The following is a 22,610-nucleotide window of genomic DNA, read 5'->3' on the forward strand; positions in this document are numbered from 1 at the left end:
AGCCCCCTGCCACTGCTGCCCCACAGCCACAGCCCAGGCAGGGGTTCCTGGCCCCGGGAGCTGCCCTGGCCTCAGGCTCCTGTGAAACTGTGTGTTGGCTCTGCCACAGCGTGTGTGGGTGACACCTGCAGCTCCTGCCTCTGGGGTCGTCCCATGAGGGCGGTAGGGATGGGGGGAGGGCAGTGGGGAGGGGGGAAGGCAGTGGGGAGGGGAAAAGGCAGAGGAGATGGGGTAAGGCAGGGAGGGGGGAGGGCAGAGGGGAAGGCAGGCAGTGGGGATGGGGGCAGGAAGGCAGTGTGGGGGAGAAGCAGAGGGGAAGGCAGGCTGTGGGGGTGCAGGCAGGCAGGGGGGAAGGCAGTGGGGAAGGCAGGCAGAGGGGAAGGCAGTGGGGAAGGCAGGCAGAGGGGAAGGCAGTGGGGAAGGCAGGCAGAGGGGAAGGCAGTGGGGAAGGCAGGCAGAGGGGATGGGAAGAGGATGCCACTTGCTTCACTTTTTTAAAAAATAACAAAGGAAATGGAATTGGCTTGAGAAGCAACTGAGCTGTGGCCCCTGCCTCTGTCTGTGCCCCCTTCCCAGGCAGCTGTCTCTCTCCCCAGCCTCTGCACCCCCTGCTCCCGGGGCAGGCAGGGAGCAGCACACTGGAAGAGCCTTGACTCGCTTTTATTGGGATGGAGCACAAAGGGACAACCCAGGTGCCCATGGCTGGGGTGTAGGAGCCAGTGCTGGGCTGAGGGCCTGAGGCAGGGCCCCCATGGGGAGCAGCTTGGCTGGGGTTAGGAGCTGCCCACGCCGGGAGGCTACAGGGTCCTGCCCAGGCTGCAGCTCCCCTGCCCATTCCCAGGGGTGCATTGGGGGGCTCTGGCAGGCTGGAAGGGGCTGTCCTGCTGGGCAAAGCCTCACCCTGCTGTGCAGATGTGTGTCGCTCCAGCTGCCTCAGAGCCTCCTGTGCCAGACTTGGTGGGGAGCTGGGAGCTGCCTTGGGGTCCCCTTGAGCCAGGGACGTTGCTGGCCGGGCCCTTGCTGAGCTGGTCTCCCCCCACAAGCCAAACTCGCCAGCAAAAACCTTTCCCTGGCCACCGTGGCCGTGTGAGGAAGACGCTGGGGGAAGGCACAGCGGGTTCCTCCCTGCAGAGGGGCTGGGCTGGTGGAAGCTCTGCGCTGCGGCCCCCAGGCGCTTGGCAAGTGGGGCCAGCTCCCTCCCTCCTGCCCTCACCCCCCGGCTGGCAGCCAGGGCCCCGGCAGCAGCTCGTCAGGCTGTGGGTACAGTGGGGTGAACCTGGGGGGGGGCACTCCAGGCCCACGATGCCCCAGGCTGCCAGAGCTCTGTGTGTCAGGGTGCGAGGCAGCGCTGGGCAAACTGTCCTGGGGCAGAAATGGGGCAGCCTCGGGGCTGCAGGGCTGAGCTGCTCACAGCTGGGGGGGGTCTCGCTGAAGGGGGGTCCTGCTGCCGGGGGTCCTGCTGCTGGGGCTCACCTGCTCCCCCTGCGAGCAGCCGTCCCTTCCAGGGCGGTGCGAGGCCGGGGCTGGGGCGGGAGCTGTGCCCACGGGCAGGGCAGCTCAGGGGGACTGTGCCAGGGACTGCGCCCGCGGCTGCCCCTCGGGACCCTCCGGCTCGGCCTCGTCCCGGCTGCTGTCCAAGGCCTCCGATCCCTCGAAGCAGCCCGAGTCCCGGGGAATGTCGCCCTTGGGCTCCGAGGGCGAGGGCTGAGCTTCGGAGCTGTCGCCTTCCTCGGGCTCGCTCGCTGCTGGGAGAGACGGGACGCGGCGTGGGGGCTGCGGCCGGCGCTGGGGCCGCGGGGGGCTGCAGGCATCCCACCCCCCCAGCCCTTACCATCGTAGTCCAGGAGGAGCTCGGCGGCCGTGAGCAGCTTGGCACGGTGCTGAGGGTCCGTGATGTTCAGCTCGTTGAGGTGGGTCTCCCGCAGCTCCTTGAAGTCCTCCAGGGTCTGGTAGCCGTTGAGCAGGAGCGTGGAGGTGTGTTCCTGCAGCGGGAGCAGAGCAGCACGGTTCCCCTTGCCTCTCCCTGCCCAGCCCTGGTGCTAGCCATGGGGCTACCGCCCTGGTGTGGGGTCACGCCAGCACTTGCCAAGCAGCATCCGAAAAAGCCCCTTGTGCCCCCTTTGCCATGCTGGGGCACGAGGTGGAGAGACCCACAGGGCTGGGGGCTGGTGCCAGGCTGCTGGGGGCAGCGGGAAGGTCCCATGGAGCAGAGGGAGGGTCCTGAGAGCAGAGGAGGGTCCTGGGAGCAGAGGAGGGGGACCACGAGCAGAGCAGAGTCCCAGGAGCAGAGTGGGGGTCCCAGGAGCAGGGGAGGGTCCTGGGAGCAGAAAGAGGGTCCTGGGAGCAGAGAGGGAAGGCCAAGAGTAGAGGAGGCTCCCAGGAGCAGAGTGGGGGTTCCAAGAGCAGGGGAGGGTCCCGGGAGCAGAAAGAGGGTCCCAGGGAGCAGAGGGAGCGTCCTGGGAGCAGAGGGAGGGTCCCGGGAGCAGAGTGGGAGTCCCAGGAGCAGAAAGAGGGTCCTGGGAGCAGAGAGGGAGGGCCAAGAGCAGAGGGGGCTCCCAGGAGCAGAGTGGGGGTTCCAAGAGCAGGGGAGGGTCCCGGGAGCAGAAAGAGGGTCCCAGGGAGCAGAGGAGGGTCCTGGGAGCAGAGAGGGAGGGCCAAGAGCAGAGGGGGGTCCCAGGAGCAGAGTGGGGGTTCCAGGAGCAGAAAGAGGGTCCTGGGAGCAGAGAGGGAGGGCCAAGAGCAGAGGGGGCTCCCAGGAGCAGAGTGGGGGTTCCAAGAGCAGGGGAGGGTCCCGGGAGCAGAAAGAGGGTCCCAGGGAGCACAGGAGGGTCCTGGGAGCAGAGAGGGAGGGCCAAGAGCAGAGGGGGGTCCCAGGAGCAGAGTGGGGGTTCCAGGAGCAGGGGAGGGTCCTGGGAGCAAAAAGAGGGTCCTGGGAGCAGAGAGGGAGGGCCAAGAGCAGAGGAGGCTCCCAGGAGCAGAGTGGGGGTTCCAAGAGCAGGGGAGGGTCCCGGGAGCAGAAAGAGAGTCCCAGGGAACAGAGGGAGGGTCCTGGGAGCAGAGGAGGGTCCCGGGAGCAGAGGGGGGTCCCAGGAGCAGGGGAGGGTCCGGGGAGCAGAGGTGGGGCAGCAGGAGCAGAAGGGGTGTCCTGGTAGCAGAGAGGGGTCCCAGGAGCAGGGCAGGGTCCCAGGAGCAGCCGTGTCTATCCCTTACCTGCAGGTTGATGCGCTCCAGCAGCTCGTGCAGAGTCTTGGGCTTGAGGCGCTTGTTCCTGCCGGCTCCGCGGCTCCTGCGTGCTGGTGCCGGCTCCTCGGGGATCACATCCACGTAGATGAACTTGAAGGAGCCCACCCTGTTGTTGAGCAACCCGGTCCAGGTGCCCACGGGCGGCTTCTCGATGATGCCGATGATGTCTCCTTTCTGGGCCAAGGGACACAGGGGGTGGCGGCGGGCGCGGGCTCGGGGAGGACCCCCGGCGGTGGGGGGACGTTCCCCAGCCTCCCTCCTCAGGGCTCAGCCCCGGCCCTGCCCTTCCCCTGGCTCACCCGCAGCTTCAGCGAGTCCCTGTCGTAGGGGCTGGGTGTGAAGTCGGTGTGGACACGAGCCCGGCCGCAGAAGGGGCCGCTGTACGCCGGGCTGCTCTCCTCCAGCTGCAGGCTCTCCCGGCTGCTGCTCCCGGGGCCAGGGCTGGACACTTCACTGCCTGGGGAGGGGAGAGGGGTCAGAGTGAGCACGGCGTGGGGTGAGAGGCCAGGGGGGTCTCGCTGGGGCCAGGCTCACCACTGGACAGCTGTCGGCTGAGCGACGGGTGCCCGTCCTCCTCCGTCTCCAGATACGAGAGAGGCATCTTGTGGCCCAGCTCCTCTGCACTGCCGCCTGGGGACAGGGGGCACGGGGAGCCCTCCTCCTCCTCCACCTCGCCCTGCCGGGGATACTGGGCTCAGGCCGAGGCGGGGGAGCTGCCCCCCGAAGCTGGCCAGGCCCCCCGCACACCTTGCCCTCGGCCAGGGCTCTCACGGCCATCCTGCCCATCTTGCGGTTCATGGTGCGGGAGATGACCGCCCGCCACTTCTTGCCCAGCTTCATCCCGCTGCCCCGCGCAGCCTCCTCGGGGCCGGCGCTGCTGGGCTCATCCTCTGGGATCTGCCAGACGGATGGAGAGTGAAGGCACAGCCCACTCCCAGACCCCCAGTCCTGCCAGCACCAGAGCCCCAGGGGCTGCCCCATGGGGACACCGGTAGGACAGGAGTTTGGGCAGGCAGGCTCTGTGCCTGGGGGAAGGGAGCCCAGGGGGCAGGAAGTGGTGGTGCATGCTGCTGCCCCCACCTCACCTTCTCCTCCAGGTTGAACTCCTTCTCACTGGGCGCTGGAGAGCTGACTTTGGACTTGGCAAAGTCCTTGAAGCTGCTGGAGCGCTGGAGGGAGAGCTGGGGGAGATGGAAAGGTGTGGGAGCTTCTCCCTGTTGAGAGCCCCGGCACCCACTGCAGGCACCCCAGCACTGAGCCTGGCAGGGGCTCAGCGCCCAGCCCGGGGGTCTCGCTCCACCAGCCCTGCCCTGAGATGGCGATTTTGGGAAGGAGAGCAGAATGGGACCGGCCTGGTGCTGGGTCCCCCTGCCACGGCGGCCGTGCGGTGGATCGGTCCCTCCCTCCCCTGCTGGTATCTGAGGGCTCAAAGCCGAGAGCCGAGTGCTGGCGGGGCCGTGCCCCCGTGCCCCTCTCCCAGCCCAGGCGCTGCCCACGCGATGGCCCGTGACCCCCCCAGGGAGCCCCCCCCGTGCCAGCAGCGCCCGCCAGCCCCGTCCTTCGGACCACAGCCACCCCGCTGATCTCGGCCGTGCAGCAGCCCCACATCACCGCCTCCTCCGGTCCTCCCGCGTCCCCCCGCCCGCCCCCGGCCCCTCCTTCCCCCCCGCTCTGTCTCCTCAGGCGCCGGTCCCACGCGGGAAGGGTTTCCCCGTGCCGGGAGCACTCCCCGTGCCAGCCAGCCTGGGTCCCTGCCTCGTCCCTGGCTGCTCGGCGCGAAGGCGGCGGTTTCCTGCCCGAGCCGCGCTGCCGCCGCGGGCTCCGCTTGCGCAGGAGGCGGCCGGGGCCCCTCCCGGCCCCGCGCCCTCCCCTCCCTCCTCCTTCTGCTTTCCACCGCCGCGGCTGAGCATCCTCTGCGCCTTGCTGCTGCCGTCTCCTCGCAGGGGGCCGGCTCGGCTGGGGGACGGCGGCTTCGGCCCCGCTCCGGCTTTCCTCGGCGGGACCAGCTCCGCCGGTTCGCCTGGCACCGCCGAACCCTCCGGGGCTGCCGGAACCCCTCGGCTTTCCCCTGCACCCTCCAGATAAAACGTTGCGCCCCCTTCCCCCCCGGCCGGGAAAGCTGCAGCATCAGCCTTTGCCCCGGGGCCGGGGCAGCCGGAGGTGCGAAGGCAGCGGGAAGCCCGGCAGCGGGGCTGAGGGCCGGGCCCCCCGAGCTCGGCTGCCAGAGGGAAGTGAGAGCAGCGGCTGCGGGGCCGAGGCAGGGGATGCCCGCCGGGGCCTGCCAGGCTCCCCGGGCCGGGGTGGGGGAACTTCACCCAGATTTCCGTCGGGAGCTTCCCGGCACGGAGGAGCCGCACGGCGCGTGGCTCCGTGGGCAGGAGCACAGCCCCGGCCGCCGGCCCCGCCACCCGCGGGGACTGCTCGTTGGCAGCACGCCAGGGCCCGGCCGGAGCTGCCGGGGGTGCCAGGGCGCCGGCCGCGGGGGCCGCAGCTCGGGCGTGCGGGGGCTGCAGGGACGCGCGGCCGCGGGGCCGGGTGCGGTGCCGGGTGCGGTGCTGCCGGCGGGACGAAGCGGCCAACGCACGTGGCGGAGCCGCAGCCTCGGCGCCGACACCTTCGCTGTGGGAGCCGAGCACCGGCAGCGCGGCCGCGTTCCCCCTCCCCCGGCAGGAAACGCTGCGCGGAGCCGTGGGAAGGGGCCCGCTGTCCCCTGCACAGCCCCGCGGGTCCCGGCGGCTCCCCGGGCTGCGGCACGCCGAGCAGGGACCGCGCGTCCCGGGCGCCCATCCTGCCTGCTGCAGTCGCGCTGGGAGCGGGGCGCGGGACGACGCCGGGACCCGCCGAGGGCACGGTGGCCGGCAGTGGCGGGGACTGATGGGTGCAGAGCAGCGCCCAGGCCCCGCGGGGCTCTGCCCCACGGCTGCCGCTGCCTCCTGACGCCAGGTCTGCGCTCAGCATCCCGCGGGCAGCCCGGGCTGGGGCGGTGCGGGGCGTGCGGGACCATCCCGAGCCCGCGGGCAGCCCGGGCTGGGGCGGTGCGGGGCGTGCGGGACCATCCCGAGCCCGCGGGCAGCCCGGGCTGGGGCGGTGCGGGGCGTGCGGGACCATCCCGAGCCCGCGGGCAGCCGGGCGCTGCCAGCGCTCACCTTCCTGTGTCCTGGCTCCTTGTCGCCGGCGTTGGACGGCTTGCGGCGCAGCATGGTGCTGGGCCCGGGGGCACGGGCAGCGCCTGGCGCGGCACCCACCGAAGCACCGGCACCGAGGCCGGGAGGCGACAGGAAGCCGGCGGTCACATGAGAGGTGCTCGGGGCGGCTGGCGGGTGCGCGGGCTGGGGTAGGAGGAAGGAAACCCTCCACGAAGCTGCTGCCCTGCCCGGGGCCCCGGGGGTGGCGCCTGCCAGCACCCTGCTGCCCCTTGGCCGTGCTGTCCTTGGCACCACGTCCCCTCTGTGCAAAGGATGAAGGTCCCCAGCCTCTCCGCTGTGCCCACTCCTCGTGCCTGCTCATTCTCCCTGCCCCTGCACGATGGTCATACCCCGTGTGACCCTGCACCCGGGATACCCCGTGTCCCCTGCATCCTACACTTATCAGTCCCTAAGGGATGGGTGTCAGGATGGGGCCAGCCTTTGTGCTGTGGTGGCCAGTGACAGGACAAGGGGTAACAGGCACAAGCTGGGACACAAAAAGTGCCACTGAAACACAAGGAGAAACTCATCTGGTGCTGAGATGAGGGAGCCCTGATCCAGGCTGCCCAGGGAAGGTGTGGAAGCTCCTTCTCGAGAGGTTTCCAAACCCACCTGGACACGTTCCTGTGCCCCCTGAGCCAGGGGAACCTGCTTTAGCAGGGGCTTGGGCTGGGTGAGCTCTGCAGGGCCCTTCCCACCCCACCATTCCATGTTTCTACCCACAGCTCCTCCTGGCTGGGTGTTGAGCTCATCATCAGCTCCCTGCCAGCCCCTGCCAGGATGGCTCCCCTGCCCCTCTCGCTCTGATTCCCCCATCTCTGCTCCTCAAGAATTGAAACCTGCCCTGAATCTGCCTCCTTGCTGAGGGTGCTGACTCAGCCACCCCTGGGCAGGGCAGAGGTGTGGAGCTGGCAGAGCCTGGCTGTGGGCAGGCAGAGCCCAGCCATGGTGGGCAGGCAGAGCTCAACCATGGTGGGCAGGCAGAGCACAGCCTTGGGAGGCAGAGCCCAGCCGTGGGAGGCAGAGCCCAGCCGTGGGCAGGTAGAGCACGGCCGTGCCAGGCCCCGCTGCGGCTCCTCTTTAATCACAAACGAGCACATAGGAAACAAACAAAGAAAAGGGAAGTGAGCAGCGGGGAGAAGCAGCGGCGGCGTGGAGGGAGGTCGGGCCTGCAGCCTCAGAGCAGCACAGACAGCAGGCAGGCGAGGGCCAGCGTGCCCAGCGTGGCCCCGGCAGCAGCGGTGCTGCCCACTGCGAAGGGCTCGGTGCTGCGCTGCAGCCAGCGATGCTCCTCCTGCAGCTGCTGCCGCTGCAGCTCCGGCCCCACGCGCGCACGGATCGTCTCGTAGTAGTTGTTCAGGTACTGGATCTGCAGCCAGACACCGCAGGGGGCTAAGGGGGGGTGCCCCACAGCATCCCCCACACACTGCCCGCACCCTCCTTGTCCCCAGTTGAGCCTCCCTGTCCAGGCTGCCCCACACCCTGGTCACTGGCCCCGTCCAAAAGCCCCCTTGCCCCTCACCATTGCCACACATCCATCGCTGCCCGGTGTCGTGTACTCACCCTGACTGCACGCCCATGCTCTTGGTTTCCCACTCTGTCTATCCCCATCCCCATTCCCCCCCCCCCAGACCCCTTGGCTCTCCTCACATCCCTGCCAGCCCCCCCCCACCCAAGCACCCCGTACCTGCTCTGGTGACAGGAGGTTGAGGTCGATGAGGTTGCGGTCGTAGGGCACGAGGGACACCACCTCGAAGGTGAGGAAGGGCTCGTCCCCGCTCTGGTGCTGCCACAGAGAAGTGCAGTGAGTGCTACCAGCCCTGGCTCACCACCGCTCCCTGCAACTGTGCCACCCCTACCAGCACGGCCCCATCATCTCACACTGTGCCACCCCCACCAGCACAGCCCCATCATCTCACACTGTGCCACCCCCACCAGCACGGCCCCGTCACCTCACACTGTGCCACCCCCACCAGCACGGCCCCGTCACCTCACACTGTGCCACCCCCACCAGCACGGCCCCATCACCTCACACTGTGCCACCCCCACCAGCACGGCCCCGTCACCTCACACTGTGCCACCCCCACCAGCACGGCCCCATCACCTCACACTGTGCCACCCCCACCAGCATGGCCCCATCCTGTTATCCCCAGCTCACTGCAGCCCCCCACGCTGTGCCACCCCCAGCAAAGCCCCATCGCTACCTCCGTCTGTGCCTCCACCACCAGAGCGATGTCCTCGATGCGGATCCCAAACTCCCCATCCCGGTAGTACCCAGGCTCTGGGGAAGGCGCCTGGTCAGCCTCAAGCCCCAGCAACTGCCCCAGCCCATCACTCCTCAGAGGGGCCAGATCCACCCTTCTGAGGGGTGCCAAGAGCTGAATGCCCCCTCCCCCAGCCAGGCTCCGTGCCCCGGGGCAGCCCTGAGAGCCCAAGGCACCGTCCTGAGCGGTGGGCACGTACCGATGGAGGTGAACATGCCGGGTGCCAGTGGCACATTGTTGGACTGGAAGCCCACGGGCCCTGCAGGGGACACAGGGTGGGTTACAGCTCCTGGGGACCCCTGGCCCATGCCCATGCCCCGCAGCTCAGCCCGTGGCTGCAGCGCTGGGGTGGCTGCCACAGCACTTACACTCATGCACTGAGAGGAAGTTGCCGATACCGTGGCCGGTCCCGTGGCCGTAGTTGAGTCCCACGTCCCAAAGTGCCCGACGGGCAAAAGACTCCACCATCCTCCCTGGGGAATACCAAGGTGTGGGATGGGGGCCTCCTGGACCCTCCTCCCCACGCCCAGGGGCCCGGGCTCAGCATCCACCTGCCGTGTTGGGCGGGAAGACGAGGCGGGCCAGGTCGATGTTGCCCATCAGCACGCGGGTGTAGGCTTCCTGCGAGGACACGGCGGGGGCTGAGCGCAGTGCTGCCCACACAGCCCCTCCCTGGCCCGTCCACGGACCTTGCTGCTGAGGGTGCCGGGCAGCACTGGGGGTGCTGGCTGCCATGGAAGGGGCTGGTACCTTCTGGAGTGGGGTGGGGACACCCCAGTGCACCGTCCGTGTGATATCTGTCGTCCCGTCCCTGCAGAGGGGTTATGTGTGAGCAGAGGTGGTGCAGCCCCAGTGCTGCCTCTGGGGCCCCCTGGCACCAGGCTACACTGGGGACACGAGGAGGGGCTGGTTGGGCTGAGAGGTGCTGGAGGGGTCCGTGCTCAAGGCTACACACAGGTATTGTCCTCCGGTGTCAAAAAGGTACATCTCATCCTTGGACAGCTGCCGGCTGCTCCCATTGGCGGGGCTGCGAAGGGAGGGGGGTCAGAGCCCGCTCCCAGCCTGCCCAGGGGCTGCCCACGCTGCTGGCCCTGCCTGGGGCTGAGCCCCACCTGTAGTGTGCCAGCGCTGCGTTGAGCCCGCTGGCAGAGATGGACTGGAAGCTGGGCCCGTGGTTGTACTGCTGTGCCCTGGAAGGCAGCGGGGAGGGCGATGTCAGGAGCTCCGGGTGCCCCACAGCGGGTGGGGGGCTGTGGGGGCAGCACTGACCGTCGGAGGCTGTCGATGTGCTGTGCCCCTGAAAACTCATCCACTTGCCCTTGTGGGACCGTCTTCTCCAGCCACAGCAGGTACTGGATGACAGCCACCGCATCCCGAACCTGGGGGGAGGGCCGGTGGCCTCAGGGCAGGGGGCATTAGCACCCCAGTTCCCACGGCTGCCCCCCACCTCTGCCGGGGGCTGTGGGCACAGGGGCGGCTCTTACGTGAGCGGCTCGCAGCAGCTCCTGCTCCTTAGTGTTTTTCACCGCCTTGGCCAGCATGACGGGGGAGTAGCTGGTCTCCAGCAGCTTCTCCTGCAAGGGCAGGCTGAGGGTGGCACCCCCCCCATGCCCCAGGGACAGCCGCAGCGCAGCCCGTGACGGTCGGGCAGCATGGGGCTGTCCCCCAGCCGTGGCCGGGCACGGCAGGGGCAGGGGCAGTGGCATGCAGCCGTCCCACCTGCGGGATGACCCCGTAGAGGCCATAGTTGGTGTACTCGGTGCCCAGCCAGACGGTGACGTTGCCCTGGGTGTAGTTGCGGAGGTGTGCCCGTGCCTGCCCGTAGTCCTGCAGCTCCACGCAGAGCGGCCCTGGGCACGCTGCCTGCAGGGACTGCTGTGCTGCCGCTGACAGCCGCTGCACCTCCACAAACAGGCTGGGGAGGGGATGGGGGACGGGCTGGGGGCGGCAGCCGCCTTTGCTCCCCTGGATCTGGCCATCGGGAGGATCTGGGGACTGCTGGGGGGGGCTCAGGGGAGGGATGCTGGGCTGGGAACTGGGGCTGGCCTCAGGTTGTGCCAGAGAGGATGGGGCTGCACCCCAGGCAGGGCTGGGAAGGAGGGAGCTAGAGCTGGGAAAGATGTGAAGCTTATGGAGCCGGGCACTGCAGGAGATGATGGGCTCTGGGGAAGGGGGCAGACAGGCTAGGGGAGGGTCCCATGGGTGCTAAGCCTCCCTCAGTGCCTGGTGCCTGCAGGGAGATGCTGCCCACCTTATGGTGGTGTTGGTCAGTAGAGTGTAGGAGTAGAAAACGGGGTTGTAGGGGATGTCGTCTCCTCGGAGGTTAAAGAGCCCTGCCAGGAATGAGACCTCGGAGCCTGTGCCCACTGGCAACCCCTCATCCCCCAGATTGGAAACCATGGCACCCAGCACAGCACCCACTGCAGCACCCACTGCAGCACCCACTGCGGTACCCAGTGCAGCACCCAGCACGGCACCCACTGCAGCATCCACTGTGGCACCCAGCATGGCACCCAGCACAGCACTCACTGCAGCACCCACTGCAGCACCCACTGCGGTACCCAGTGCAGCACCCAGCATGGCACCCACTGCGGCATCCACTGTGGCACCCAGAATGGCACCCAGTGCAGCACTCACTGCAGCACCCAGTGCAGCACCCAGCATGGCACCCACTGCGGCATCCACTGCAGCATCCACTGCGGCACCCAGTGCGGCACCCAGCATGGCATCCACTGCGGCATCCACTGTGGCACCCAGCATGGCACCCAGTGCAGCACTCACTGCAGCATCCACTGCAGCACCCAGCACGGCACCCACTGCAGCATCCACTGCAGCACTCAGCACGGCACCCACTGCAGCACCCAGCGCAGCTACTCACAGGCCGTCTCCTCCAGCCCTGACAGCAGCACGGCTGTGGGACGCTGCACGTGCTGCTCCATCTGCAGCCGGATCCCAGCCACCTTCTCCTGCCAGCTGCTCCCTGGGGGTGAGCGGCCGCCCAGCTCAGGACCACGCGGTGCCCAGCCCGAGGGCTGCAGGGCAGGCTGTTGGTGGTACCTGTGAAGGCCTCTGTCAGGTTGTAGATCTCGCTGGAGGCTGCAGAGGGTCGCTGGTCACCCCACGCTTCATCCACGAGGTTGGTCTCAATGGGGATCAGGGTCCTGCCAGAGCCGTGCAGGGCCTGGCTGTAGCTGTTCCACGTGTCTGGGGAGGGGGGGGAATAAGCCCATGGTTGGGGGCACCTGGTAAATCCACACCTGGGAGCTGCCCTTGTGTTGGGCAGGATCACCCCATGTGCCAGTCCTACCGATGGAGAAGAGGAAGGGGTCCAGGCTGACGTTGCCCCCCGTAGAAACCGCCTCCAGGATCCACAGCCCAATGGACGTGATCAGGGCTGCAGGAGAGACTCGGCTGGCACTGCCAGCACAAACCACGTCCCAGCCCACACTGAGCCCAGACAGGGCCGTGGCTGGGGCTGGGGGGACCCTGGGGATAAGGGGACGTGGCAGCCCCCCAGTCTGTGCCCCACTGACTTGTCCTCTGCAGCTCCCAGTTGCAGTCCAGTTGCCGCTCTGCCTGTGTCCAGTAGCGGCTGTCGGTCCAGAGCGCAGCCTTGTCCTGTGTCACCACGGCGGTGCCTGCGGCAAGGGGGGGTGCTCAGGCAGCACTCAGGACCCCTCAACAGCCCCAGGATCCCCAGTCTGACCAGTGGGACTGTGCCTTGTCCCAGGGCAGCGGGGCCATGGGGGCTGCTCACCTGCAGAGCCGCTGAAGCCCGTGAGCCAGCGCAGCCGTGCGTCCCGCTCCGCGATGTACTCGCTCTGGGGCCGGGGATGGAGCCGTGAGGGGTGAGCACCAGCTGGGGGGTGTGGGAGTGTGGGGGGTGGTCCCTCCTGCCAGGGGCACAGGCAGGCAACCGCCTTACCATGTGGGCATCCGTGGAGGGCACGATGTAGGCGTCGACACCGCGGTCCCGCATGGCATCTCGCAGAGCAGCCAGACGCGCCGTCGTGTTGGTGGCCGTGGGGGGCAGGTACTGGTGGCATAAGGGGACACATGCTTGGGGGGCAGCAGCTGCAGCGGTGGGGCTGGGGGTGACTCTCCCCTACCCCCTGCAGGGTGTCCTGGGCAGGGGTGAGCACAGGGTGGGGGGCTCACTGGAGGGTCCGTGGAGCAGTTCCGGACGTCAGTCCTGGCAGAGGTGGCACAGCCTGCGGGCACGGGGACACTGGAGCCTCGGGCTGCTGCCTGGGCAGCCTTAGGTTCCAGCCCTAAGCCAGTGCCAGGGCAGCATCCCCACTCCCAAGCACTGAGCCAGTCCAGTTCTGGGGCTTCTTGAGCAGTGTTTCGGGCCTCAGTGGGTGAAAACCAACACCAACACCCAGCTCAAGAGGGACCAAATGCTGCCGGGCATGGGCAGTGCCTGGGGATGGGCACGGGGTGCAGTGGGATCCTGCCAGGGCACAGCCAGTGCCCACTGCCCCCAGGAGCTGGGAGAGGGTTGACAGGAGGCAGCCCTGAGCACCCCTGGCACTGGGGCTGCGAGAAGCTGGAAACCAAGGCTGTGCCCTCAGCTTCTCCTCGGTGCTCCTTGGCACTTGGTGCCACCACCATCACCACCTTTCCCTGAACTGTCCATCACCGGCACCAGCTACATCCCAGGCCAAGGGCACCGGCCTCCAGCCATGGGGTCCGGGTCACCCTTAGGGTGGTGTGGCCTCGGCTCTGCCCTGGGAGCTGCTCCTCACCCGTCGCCTCCCCACAGCTCGTCCCCGGGATCCGGCGGGCAGGATCAGCCCCTCTCGGCAGCCTGGTCCCGTGCCCGAGGGCAGCGGGAGGGGGCAGCAGCACAGCCCGGGCTCCCCGAGCGCAAACCCACCCTCGCTACCCCCGACGTGGCGGTTGGGGCTGCTGCAAAGCGCCCCGACCTCCTCCACGCCGGGAGCAGCCGAATGCCGGGGGTCCCGGGCTGCGTCCTGCCTGGGGCAGCGCACCCCAGCCCGACCCTTCCGACCTACCCTGCAGCAGGAGCGCCCAGACCGCGACCCAGTGCCGCGGGTGCATGGCTGCCCGGCGGCGGAGCTGAGCGGCCGCGTCCCGGTGCCTCCTGCGGCGCCTTTGCCCCAGGGGCGGGGGGATGCTGCGTGGGAGGGCCGCGGCCCAGGGCAGGTTGGGGCGGGAGGGGTGGGGGGGGAAGGTTGTTGTCCTGCGCTTTGGCAGCGGATCCCGCCGCTAAATAAACGCAAACAGCAAAATCAGCACAAAGTCCAAAGATCCCGGGAGCCGAGGTGGCGCTGTGCCAGCGCGGCTGCCCGGCACAACGGGGGTGCCGGGGGTCCTGGCGTGGGGGTGCCGAGGGGGCCACGCTGCAGGATGTGGAGCGGAGCATCGTCCCGGGCACCGCCGCACCCGGCCCCACCGAGGGACACCCGCGGCGCTGGCGGAGGCCGGGGGGCGGCGGGAGGCACCGCTTGCCATCGCTCAGCGTCGTGGCTGTCGGGGGGCATGAAACGCCCTTCCTTCCCCAGGGCCGTGGTGCGGGAGCAGGGCTGGAGCTGGCCCTTGGCTCCGAGCGCCCCGGGACGGGCAGTGCTGGGACACGGCGGGGCGGGAGAGGAGCCGGGGCGGCCCGGGCGGCGGCACAGCGCATGCACGGGGCTTCGGGCTGGGGAGCTGTGAGGGGGGGTGAGGTGTGCGGGAAGGGCAGCGCTGTGCCGCACGAAAAGGGGCCGGCCTCCGGAAAGCCAGAGCTGCACGTGTGACCCCGCAGCCAGTGCGTGGGGCTCCTGGGGCAGGAGCACGCGTGAGGCCTTAGAGGGCAGCAACGGGTAATGTCAGCACCGGGCAGCACGTGGCCCTGCTCCTGGAGCAACGGGAGTAACCAACCGGGAGAGCACTGGCCACCCCCTGGGCCTGGCTGTCTGCGGGAGGAGCCCTCTGCGATGCGCCCTTTGTCCTGCCGAGCCCGTGAGCTCCGGTCCTGCAGCATCAGCTTGGTGAAAAAGCTCATTATGTCAGTCATAACGAGCCTTGACCCCAAGGCCTGTCACTTTTATTGCACACAGACTTGGTTCGATGACTTCTGTGCAGTTATTGAAGAGAAAGGCTGACTGCAACACAGACCTGCAGTGGGAGGCAGCGAGGTGCCCACACAGACGTTTGGGGAGGATGCATGTGCCCACCCCACACAGGGGTACCCGGCGCAGTCCCTGGTGCAGAGCTGCTGCTCACAGACTGTGAAGTTGCTTCTCTCCATCAGGGATGTCTCAAGGAGCTGCTGCACCACGGGGTGGGCACAGCAGTGTCACCATCACAGCCCGATGGTGGGCTCGGAGGGCACAAACACCCCTCTGGAGCGGGGCAAAGCCGACAGGGCACAGAGTGGGCACAGGGCAGGGAGGGGGATGGAAGGCCCTCGCTGCCAGTGCAGCAGCACCATGTGCTCCGTGGCTGCCGTGGCAGGGTACGAGAGCTGCAGAAGATCTGCAGGTCCTGTGGGAAAGGAACAAGCAGGTGTTTCAGCACAGAAAGACAAGAGGTCATCTGGGGACCTGGGTGGCAACTCCCTGTGCCCCCCGTGCAGCGGGCTGGGGGAGGAAGCGCTGGCTGGCTGAGCCCCAGGCTGGGCAGGATCCTGCCACCCTTCAGCTGCCCCTTCTGTCCCACTCACAACTCCCCACCCAGCCAGGTCCCTCTCCCAGGGCCAGCACCAGCACGGGGCTGTGGCTCCCTGGAAGGTCTCTCCTGAGCTCTCTGCCTCCAGGGATACAGCCGGGCCGGGGATGGGAGCTCAGAGACGCTGCCTCTTGCCAGCAGCGTTTCCCGACGTGGGGCACGGCGGGTTTTGAACCCTTTCAGGCTGGGAGCACTGCTGCAGTGGCCATCGAGGCTCTGGAGCAGCAACGTGTCCTCCGTCGGTCCCGGCAGCTGGCACGGCCCATCCCGGCAGCGCCGACAGCCCCGGCCGCGTCTCACGGCGCTGGGGCTCGGGCCACCAGTCCTGGCCCTGCTCTGCCGCCCCAGCCGCTGTCACCTCTGTCACCCGCCGGAGCCGCCGTCCCGTTCCGTCACCGGGCTCCCGCTCACCACGAGGTGGCACCAGGACGGCGCCGCGGAGCTGCACAGACCCCTGTCCCGTCCCCTGTCCCCTGCCCACGTCGGTGCAGCAGTTTCGGTGCCACCGTCCCGTCCCTGCCTGCGGGCGGCGCAGGGCCCGGCACACTCGTGCTGAGGTGGCTGCCCGTGTCTGACAGGAGCCGGGGGATGGGGTGGGGGAAGGGGATCCCCGGCCCTTGGATAGGAGCAGGAGGGAGGGGAGACGTGGGGCATCACCACAGCTGCCTCTAATTGTTATGGCAACAAAAGTTTCTCAAGGATGTGTCATGTGGTTGCCGTGGTGATGGGCAGCAAGTGGTTTGCTGCCATCCTGCTAATTAGTGAAACGTGCTAATGATGCCTTCCATCCTCCCCACCTGCTCGCTGCCCTGTGCCAGGCTGGGGGCTGCACCCACAGTGCTGCTCAGCCGCCCCCCGTCCCCCGCTGGCCTCTCCTTCGGCAGCCCCTCACCACACAGGGTCTCCCCCACCCCCTTGTTCCCACCCTCTGAGTTCGACCCTGTGCTGCCATCCCCAGTCCCACTCCCCACACCACGGCCTGAGGGTGGGGCTGAGGTCAGACAGAATCTTAATCACAGAATTTCAAGGGTTGGAAAGTCCTTGAAGCTGCCCTGCGTGGCAGCAGGCAAGTGCTGTGCTGCAGTGCTGCGGGGCTGGGGCCCTTCCCAAGCAGCCCTTGCAGGGCAGGACTGGAGCTTTACAGAAACTCTCCCCGTCCATCCGTTGACCTCGGTGCAGGGAACACTGGCTGGAGCCCGGCTGGCACCACGGGGCCGCTGCCAGCACGTGCCACCGACCCAACGGCACAGCCACCAACCTCAGGCAGAGACCAAAGCATCGGGCCAATGTCACAGAACCTCAGAGCCACAGAGTCTCAAGGGTTGGAAGGGACCTGCAGAGCTCACCCAGTGCAACCCCCCTGCCAGGGCAGCACCACCTAGAACAGGGCACTCAGGAACTCCTCCAGCTGGGTTGGAATGTCTCCAGAGAAGGAGCCTCCACAGCCCATCTGGGCAGCCCCTGCCAGTGCTGCCTCACCTCAACAGGGAACGACTTTGTCCTTGTGTCTCTTTGGAAGCTCTTCAGTTCCAGCTTGTGCCCGTTGCCCCTTGTCCTGTCACTGGCCATCCCTGAGCACAGCCTGGCTCCAGCCTCCTGACATCAGGCACAGCATCAGCCCTGTGGTGCATCCCCCCATCGTCCTTGCCCGGTGCAGGGGTTGGCAGCGGCCGTCCCCAGGGCCCCCCGGGCCACGTGCTGCTCCCAGCGCAGCGTCAACCGGACGAAGCTCATCGGCCGTGGCGCGTCCGGTGGGGCCCTTCCCTCCTGCGGGAGGTTTCCTCGAAGACGAGCCGGAGGAAGGCTCTGGGGGGGACATCCTCCCTTTGTGGGCTATTGTTGTCCTTCCGTCACCTGCGGAGGCCGTTGGGGTGACTCAGGCCGGGGTGACGCGCCTGGCAAACAGGACGCGGCGGGGGGAGGCTCCGGCTGCCGCAGGAATGCGGAAGCGCCGCGGCCCCGGGACGCTGCCACCGTCCCCTGTGAAGGCGAAGCCTGCCCGGCCCTGCCTGCCCTGCAGCACAGGCTGTGAGGCCTGCACAGAGGGGTGGGCTGGGGGGGTCCCTGCTGCACCTCAGAGCCCTGCTTACCCATAAAATGAAAAACAGAACCTAAAACCTTCAGAACACCGTCTCTACATCCCTCCCCTCCTCCTGGGCTCAGCTTTATTCCATGTTTCTCTGTCTCCTTCCCAAAGCAGCTCAGGGGGACAGGGAATGGTGGTTGAGGTCAGTTCATTGCCCGTGGCCTCTGCTGCTCCTTCCTCTTTGTGGAGTGATGGCTCCTCACCCTTCCCCTGCCCCAGCGTGGGGTCCCTCCCATGGGACATGTTCCTCACACCCTTCTCCTTCCCACATGCTGTGGTTCCTCCCTGGCTGCCCCAGCGAGGGGCTTCCCACGGCCGCAGTCCTGCAGGAACCGGCTGCTCCAGCGCTGGGTTTCCCATGGAGTCCTGACGGCAAACCTGATGTACCCTGGGCTCCTCTCTGCACAGGACCAGAGGTCCTGCCAGGAGCTGCTCCAGCACAGGCTCTCCACAGGGTCACATCCACCTGCTCTGGGGGTCCTGCCAGGGACTGCAGCTGGGTGCCACGGGTGCCTTCCCCGTGGCCTTCACCAGGGGAACCTGGAGCACCTCCTCTCCTTCCTTCTTCACTGACTTCGGTGTCTGCAGTTATTGCAATCACCTGCTCTCACTCTGCTTTCCAGCTGCTGTTGTGCAGGTGGTTTTTCCCCTTCTTAAATACGTTATCCCAGAGGTAACACAGTCCCTAACAGGCTCAGCCCTGGCTGCTGGGGGCTCCGTCTCAGAGCTGACTGGCACTGGCCCTGTCAGACACACGGGGGAAGATTCCAGCAGCTTCTCACAGAAGGTGCTCCCATCTCTTCCCCTGCCCACACAGAGCCCGTACACACCCATGCCCACACCATGCCCTTAGCCCCATGCCTGGAGCTGGATTGAGCCTCCTCAGCACCCCCCACACCTTTCCCCCAGATCTGTGGGGCAGGACGGTGGTGTCCTGGCATGGTGTTCAGTCCCGTGGCAGCACCTCCCTGCAGGCTGCCAGGGCTGCAGGAAATTTCAGCTCTGCCTTTGTCACCCCCCACAACGCAGTGTCAGCAGCTGCACCCACACCCCGTGTCTGTGAGGGCTCTGTGGGCACCTGCAGCTGCACCTCGGTGCATGGGGGGACCAGATACGTTGGCCCCAGCCTGGGTGCACAATGCAGAGCCAGGGCGGCTGTGGTGTGCATCCTGCTGCGGGTCTGTCCCGTGCCCCCCACTGCAGGCAGCAGCACCGTCGCTGTGCCCCTGGCAGAGGGGCTTTGTGCCCCCCCAGGCAGCGGCTGGAGGCTGGCGGGGGGAAGGGGCTGCAGGCGGACCCCTCTGTGGGCAGCGCCTCGCACAGGGGGCAGACGGGCAGGGGCTTCCGGGGGCGATGGGCATGGGAGGGAGTGCTGAGGACAACCCCCTGCCCGCCCGGGTGCCAGGCGAAGCGGTGTGGGCCGGCAGGGTGGGAGATCCCCGTGTCCCAGGGTGAGGCTGGGAGGGGGCTCTCAGAGCCAGGCTGTGCGGAGACCCCCGGTCAGGAGGAGAGGAGAGTTTCAGGGCCAGCCCGGGTGGGGGGGTCCTTGGACCCCAGGGACAGCCTGGGGAGGTCCCAGAGCCCCGGGGGTGGGGAGGATGCGGGACGGGACCCCCGGGATGGGATGCCGGCGGGGGACGAGGCTGGGGGGGGATCCCGCCCGGGGTTCGGGCTCTGGGGCGGGGCAGGGGGCGGACCCCCGGCCCGGGGGCCCGGGGGGCCACATGACCGGGCGGGCGGCGGGGCCGGGCCGGGCTCTCACCGCCTACAAATGCAGCGGCCCCGCGCCGGGACTGCCACCGCCGCCGCCCCCGCCGCCCCCCGCCGCCGCTCCCGCCATGGCCACGCCGCGCTGGCTCCTGCTGCTGCTGCTCTGCCTCGCACTGGCCGCCGCGGGTGAGTGCCGGGATCCCCGGGCGGGAACCCCCGACTCCCCGCCCTCCCCTGGCCCGGCATCCCCCGGTGCCCGGGCTGGCAGCGGGGAGGATGGAGGAGCCCGCGGGCAGGGTGGGCTGAGCGGGGCGCGGAGGGGCCCGTACCCCTTACTCGTGTCGGTCGGGAGCCGCTGCCGCCGGGATGGGGAGTACAAAGCGCTTTTCATGGTGCCAGTAAAACCCCCCGCGTCCCTCTGGGCAGCTGAGCAGAACAACAGCCGGCCAAGGGCTGGAGACCCATCACGGCCATCGGCTGCTAGGACAGCCCAGGGCATGGCGGGCGGAGAGCCCCGGGATCCAGGGGTGACAGCCCGGGGCATGGCGGGGGGACAGCCCCGGGATCCAGGGGTGACAGCCCGGGGCATGGCGGGGGGAGAGCCCCGGGATCCAGGGGTGACAATCCAGGGCATGGCGGGGGGACAGCCCCGGGATCCAGGGGTGACAGCCCGGGGCATGGCGGGGGGAGAGCCCCGGGATCCAGGGGTGACAGCCCAGGGCATGGCGGGGGGAGAGCCCCGGGATCCAGGGGTGACAGCCCGGGGCATGGCGGGGGGAGAGCCCCGGGATCCAGGGGTGACAATCCAGGGCATGGCGGGGGGACAGCCCCGGGATCCAGGGGTGACAGCCCGGGGCATGGCGGGGGGAGAGCCCCGGGATCCAGGGGTGACAGCCCAGGGCATGGCGGGGGGAGAGCCCCGGGATCCAGGGGTGACAGTCCAGGGCATGGCGGGGGGACAGCCCCGGGATCCAGGGGTGACAGCCCAGGGGTCTGGCAGTGACAGGCAGGGTGCTGGCAGTGAGTGCCACAGCTCTGCCACTCTGCCCAGAGCAGGTCTTGATCCCCTTTCCCAGGTGCCATCCCCGTCCCTGGCACTGCCACACGTCTGATGGGTGCGGGGACCGGTCCCGGCCCCGGAGCATCTCTGCCAGGCGTCCTGGAAAGTGGCGGGAGCGGGGAAGCAGGGGGCAACGGGGTGCATGGAGAGGGCTCTGCCCAGGGAGAGGGGGTGAGGGTGTTGGTGGGCCCTGACCATCGCTGGTGGAGGCGAGGGCAGGGCAGGGTGGCTCGGAAAGGCTGGGGACCGAAGCCCGGCGGCCCGCAGGAAGCACTCGGCGGCCAATGGCTCCTGCCGGGGGCAATTCAGGAAACGGGCGGCGGGGGCCGGGCCGGGGATCGCGGGGAAGCCCCTGGGGAAGCGGGCAGGGCGCGGGGCGCCGCTGACGCTCGCTCGTGCCGTCCGCAGGGCCGCTGTGCCGGGCGCCCGACGGGGAGGACGCGCGGCGCGGGCTCGTCCGCGGGCTCGTGCGGGCGCGGGGAGCGCGGCGCGGGGCCGGGCTGCGGCCGGGCGTGCGCCGGGCGCGGCGGCCGCGGCCCCGGCTCTCGCACAAGGGTCCCATGCCCTTCTGAGGCAGGTGAGGAGCTTGCGGCGGGGCTGCGGGGGGCTGCGGGGAAGCCGCTGCCGGCTGGGAGCTCACGCCGTGTGCCCGCCGTGCTGTCGTTGCAGGGCTGACACCGAACCCCGGGGACGCCCGCTCCGTGTCCTCGCCTGCCCGCGCTCTTCAGCCGGCCCTGAGCGCGGGGTCCCGCCTGTGAGCCTTGGCCTGGCCTCCCCTCCCTGCAGCCCCCTGCTGGCATCGACCAGGGGTCTGCAGCCCCGCCGTGCGCAGCTCCCGGCGCTGGCTGGCAGCGGGTGGCCCGTGGCGGGGCGGGCGCGGGGCTGCGCTGGGGCAGCAGCTCCCTGGACCCATGGCCTCTGCGCAAAGCACTTTGTCAGGAGGAGAAGCTCCTCTGCAGGAGTCTGCCAGCTGCTTCGAGGCTCCTGCCCCGTCCCTGCTGCTGGGGCGAGCACACTGGAGTCTCCGTCTGTTCCCATGGTGCCCATCCTGCATTCTGGAGCATCCTAGATGAGTCGCCCTCCCCTGCATGGGGGGTCCCCTTAGCGCTGGCACACCCAGCTCCTGGGGACCCCCGAGGCGTGGGGCGGCTGCCCAGGACATGGCGGGGGGCTCTGGGCCCCTCTGCCTGCTCCCTGCCGTGTGGGGTGGGGGTGTGTGGGGTGGGTGACACCAAGGGCAGCCCTCAGCCCTCGCTCAGGGTGCCGCAGGGTCCTGGTGACAGCCTCTCTCGCATCTGTAGAGATTTATTCTGTGTAAATACATCTTTGTAATAAAGAGCTATGATGACAGTAAACTGTTGTTTTTGGAGCTGTGGGCAGGAGTTGCTCGCCTGCTGCTGGGAAGGGCTCTCGGGGACCTCTGTGCCTTCCCAGGCTGCCTGGAGGGGGCTGGGGGCCAAAGCAGCCCCTTCCCCAGCTTGCTGCTGCAGGTAGGGAATGTGCCCAGCAAGGAAAGAAGCTGCAGGGCTGCCTGGCCTGTGAAGCTGGGGAGGAAGGTAGGAAAGAAGAGGTCAGCGTCCTCCAAGCTTGCAGAAGGGCTGTGTGACAGAGGGGAGGATGCTGGAAGGGCACAGGGATGCTGGCCCCTGCTGGGGCAGGGGAGTGAGCACATTGGGGCTGGGAGACCCTCGGGCTGTGGAGCAGACTCTAGAAGCAAATGCTGCCTCAGCCTCGACCCACACCTCTGTCCCCTTCTGGGGTCTGTTTTTTTCTGCTCTCCTGCATTGCCCTCATGGGGAGCATCAGCTGCCTGCCTAGGGGCCGAGCAGCAGTGACCTTCCGAAAGCAGGGAGCAGGGGAGCTGTGCCACGGAGGGGCCAAGCAGGGCCATGCCTGAGGAGGGGACAGGGCCTGGTTGGTGGCCCAGTCTTGCTCTCACTGACTCTGCTGCCTTCAGGCAGCCTCCAGCCCCTGTCCCCCAGCCTGACCCTGCCAGCTCTGGGTCTGTCCCCACAGCCCTGCACACAGGAGCAGCTGTGGCTGCCCAGTGCCCAGCCTCGGTGTCCCCATCCCCAGGGGGCTGTGCATGAGCAGGACCCGTGCAGGGGGGGCAGTGGGGCAGGGCTCAACAGACTGGGGGGTCCCTGCAGGACCTTACGGGTGGGTGGGGGCTGAGCTCTGCAAAGGGCTGGGACTCCAGGCCGGGCCCTACCCCAGCCCCAGCCCCATCCAGGCTCCCCCCAAGCTCAGGAGGCCTCTGTGGGGCCTCTGAACCCCACGTTGTTCGCAGGAGGCCGCCCTCCGAGTGAGCGTGGTCCTGGGGCAGGGGAGAGCGGCAGCCGCGGGGCACGGGCTGGGGGGTTCAGAGCAGCGGAAGGGCTGCAGCT

At 68.6% G+C, this 22,610-nt stretch overlaps 2 protein-coding genes across 3 annotated transcripts; both read right to left on the reverse strand.

Annotated features, from left to right (window-relative positions):
• Positions 1-644: 644 nt before the first annotated feature.
• SASH3 (SAM and SH3 domain containing 3) lies at positions 645-6,509 on the reverse strand. 2 transcript variants are annotated; one of them, XM_062006600.1, is made up of 8 exons: positions 6,390-6,509; positions 4,329-4,424; positions 3,991-4,140; positions 3,778-3,919; positions 3,543-3,700; positions 3,211-3,417; positions 1,832-1,982; positions 645-1,742 (listed from the first exon to the last, which is right to left on the reverse strand). In XM_062006600.1, the coding sequence occupies exons 1-8, from the start codon at positions 6,441-6,443 to the stop codon at positions 1,558-1,560; spliced, it is 1,143 nt and encodes a 380-aa protein (XP_061862584.1). In that variant the 5' UTR covers positions 6,444-6,509; the 3' UTR covers positions 645-1,557. The 2 variants fall into 2 exon arrangements, with proteins under 2 accessions (XP_061862584.1, XP_061862583.1); XM_062006599.1 differs by having other exon boundaries at positions 645-1,745.
• Positions 6,510-7,605: 1,096 nt separating this feature from the next.
• XPNPEP2 (X-prolyl aminopeptidase 2) lies at positions 7,606-14,714 on the reverse strand. The gene is made up of 22 exons (XM_062006974.1): positions 14,112-14,714; positions 13,711-13,924; positions 12,851-12,903; positions 12,618-12,728; positions 12,450-12,513; positions 12,226-12,330; positions 12,000-12,086; positions 11,750-11,896; positions 11,571-11,672; positions 10,944-11,025; positions 10,412-10,607; positions 10,177-10,266; positions 9,962-10,071; positions 9,805-9,882; positions 9,648-9,719; positions 9,443-9,503; positions 9,244-9,313; positions 9,061-9,165; positions 8,892-8,951; positions 8,633-8,709; positions 8,116-8,214; positions 7,606-7,797 (listed from the first exon to the last, which is right to left on the reverse strand). The coding sequence occupies exons 1-22, from the start codon at positions 14,712-14,714 to the stop codon at positions 7,606-7,608; spliced, it is 2,778 nt and encodes a 925-aa protein (XP_061862958.1).
• Positions 14,715-22,610: the final 7,896 nt, after the last annotated feature.

Source organism: Colius striatus, chromosome 13, assembly GCF_028858725.1.
Source record: "Colius striatus isolate bColStr4 chromosome 13, bColStr4.1.hap1, whole genome shotgun sequence".
NCBI classification, from domain to species: domain Eukaryota; kingdom Metazoa; phylum Chordata; class Aves; order Coliiformes; family Coliidae; genus Colius; species Colius striatus.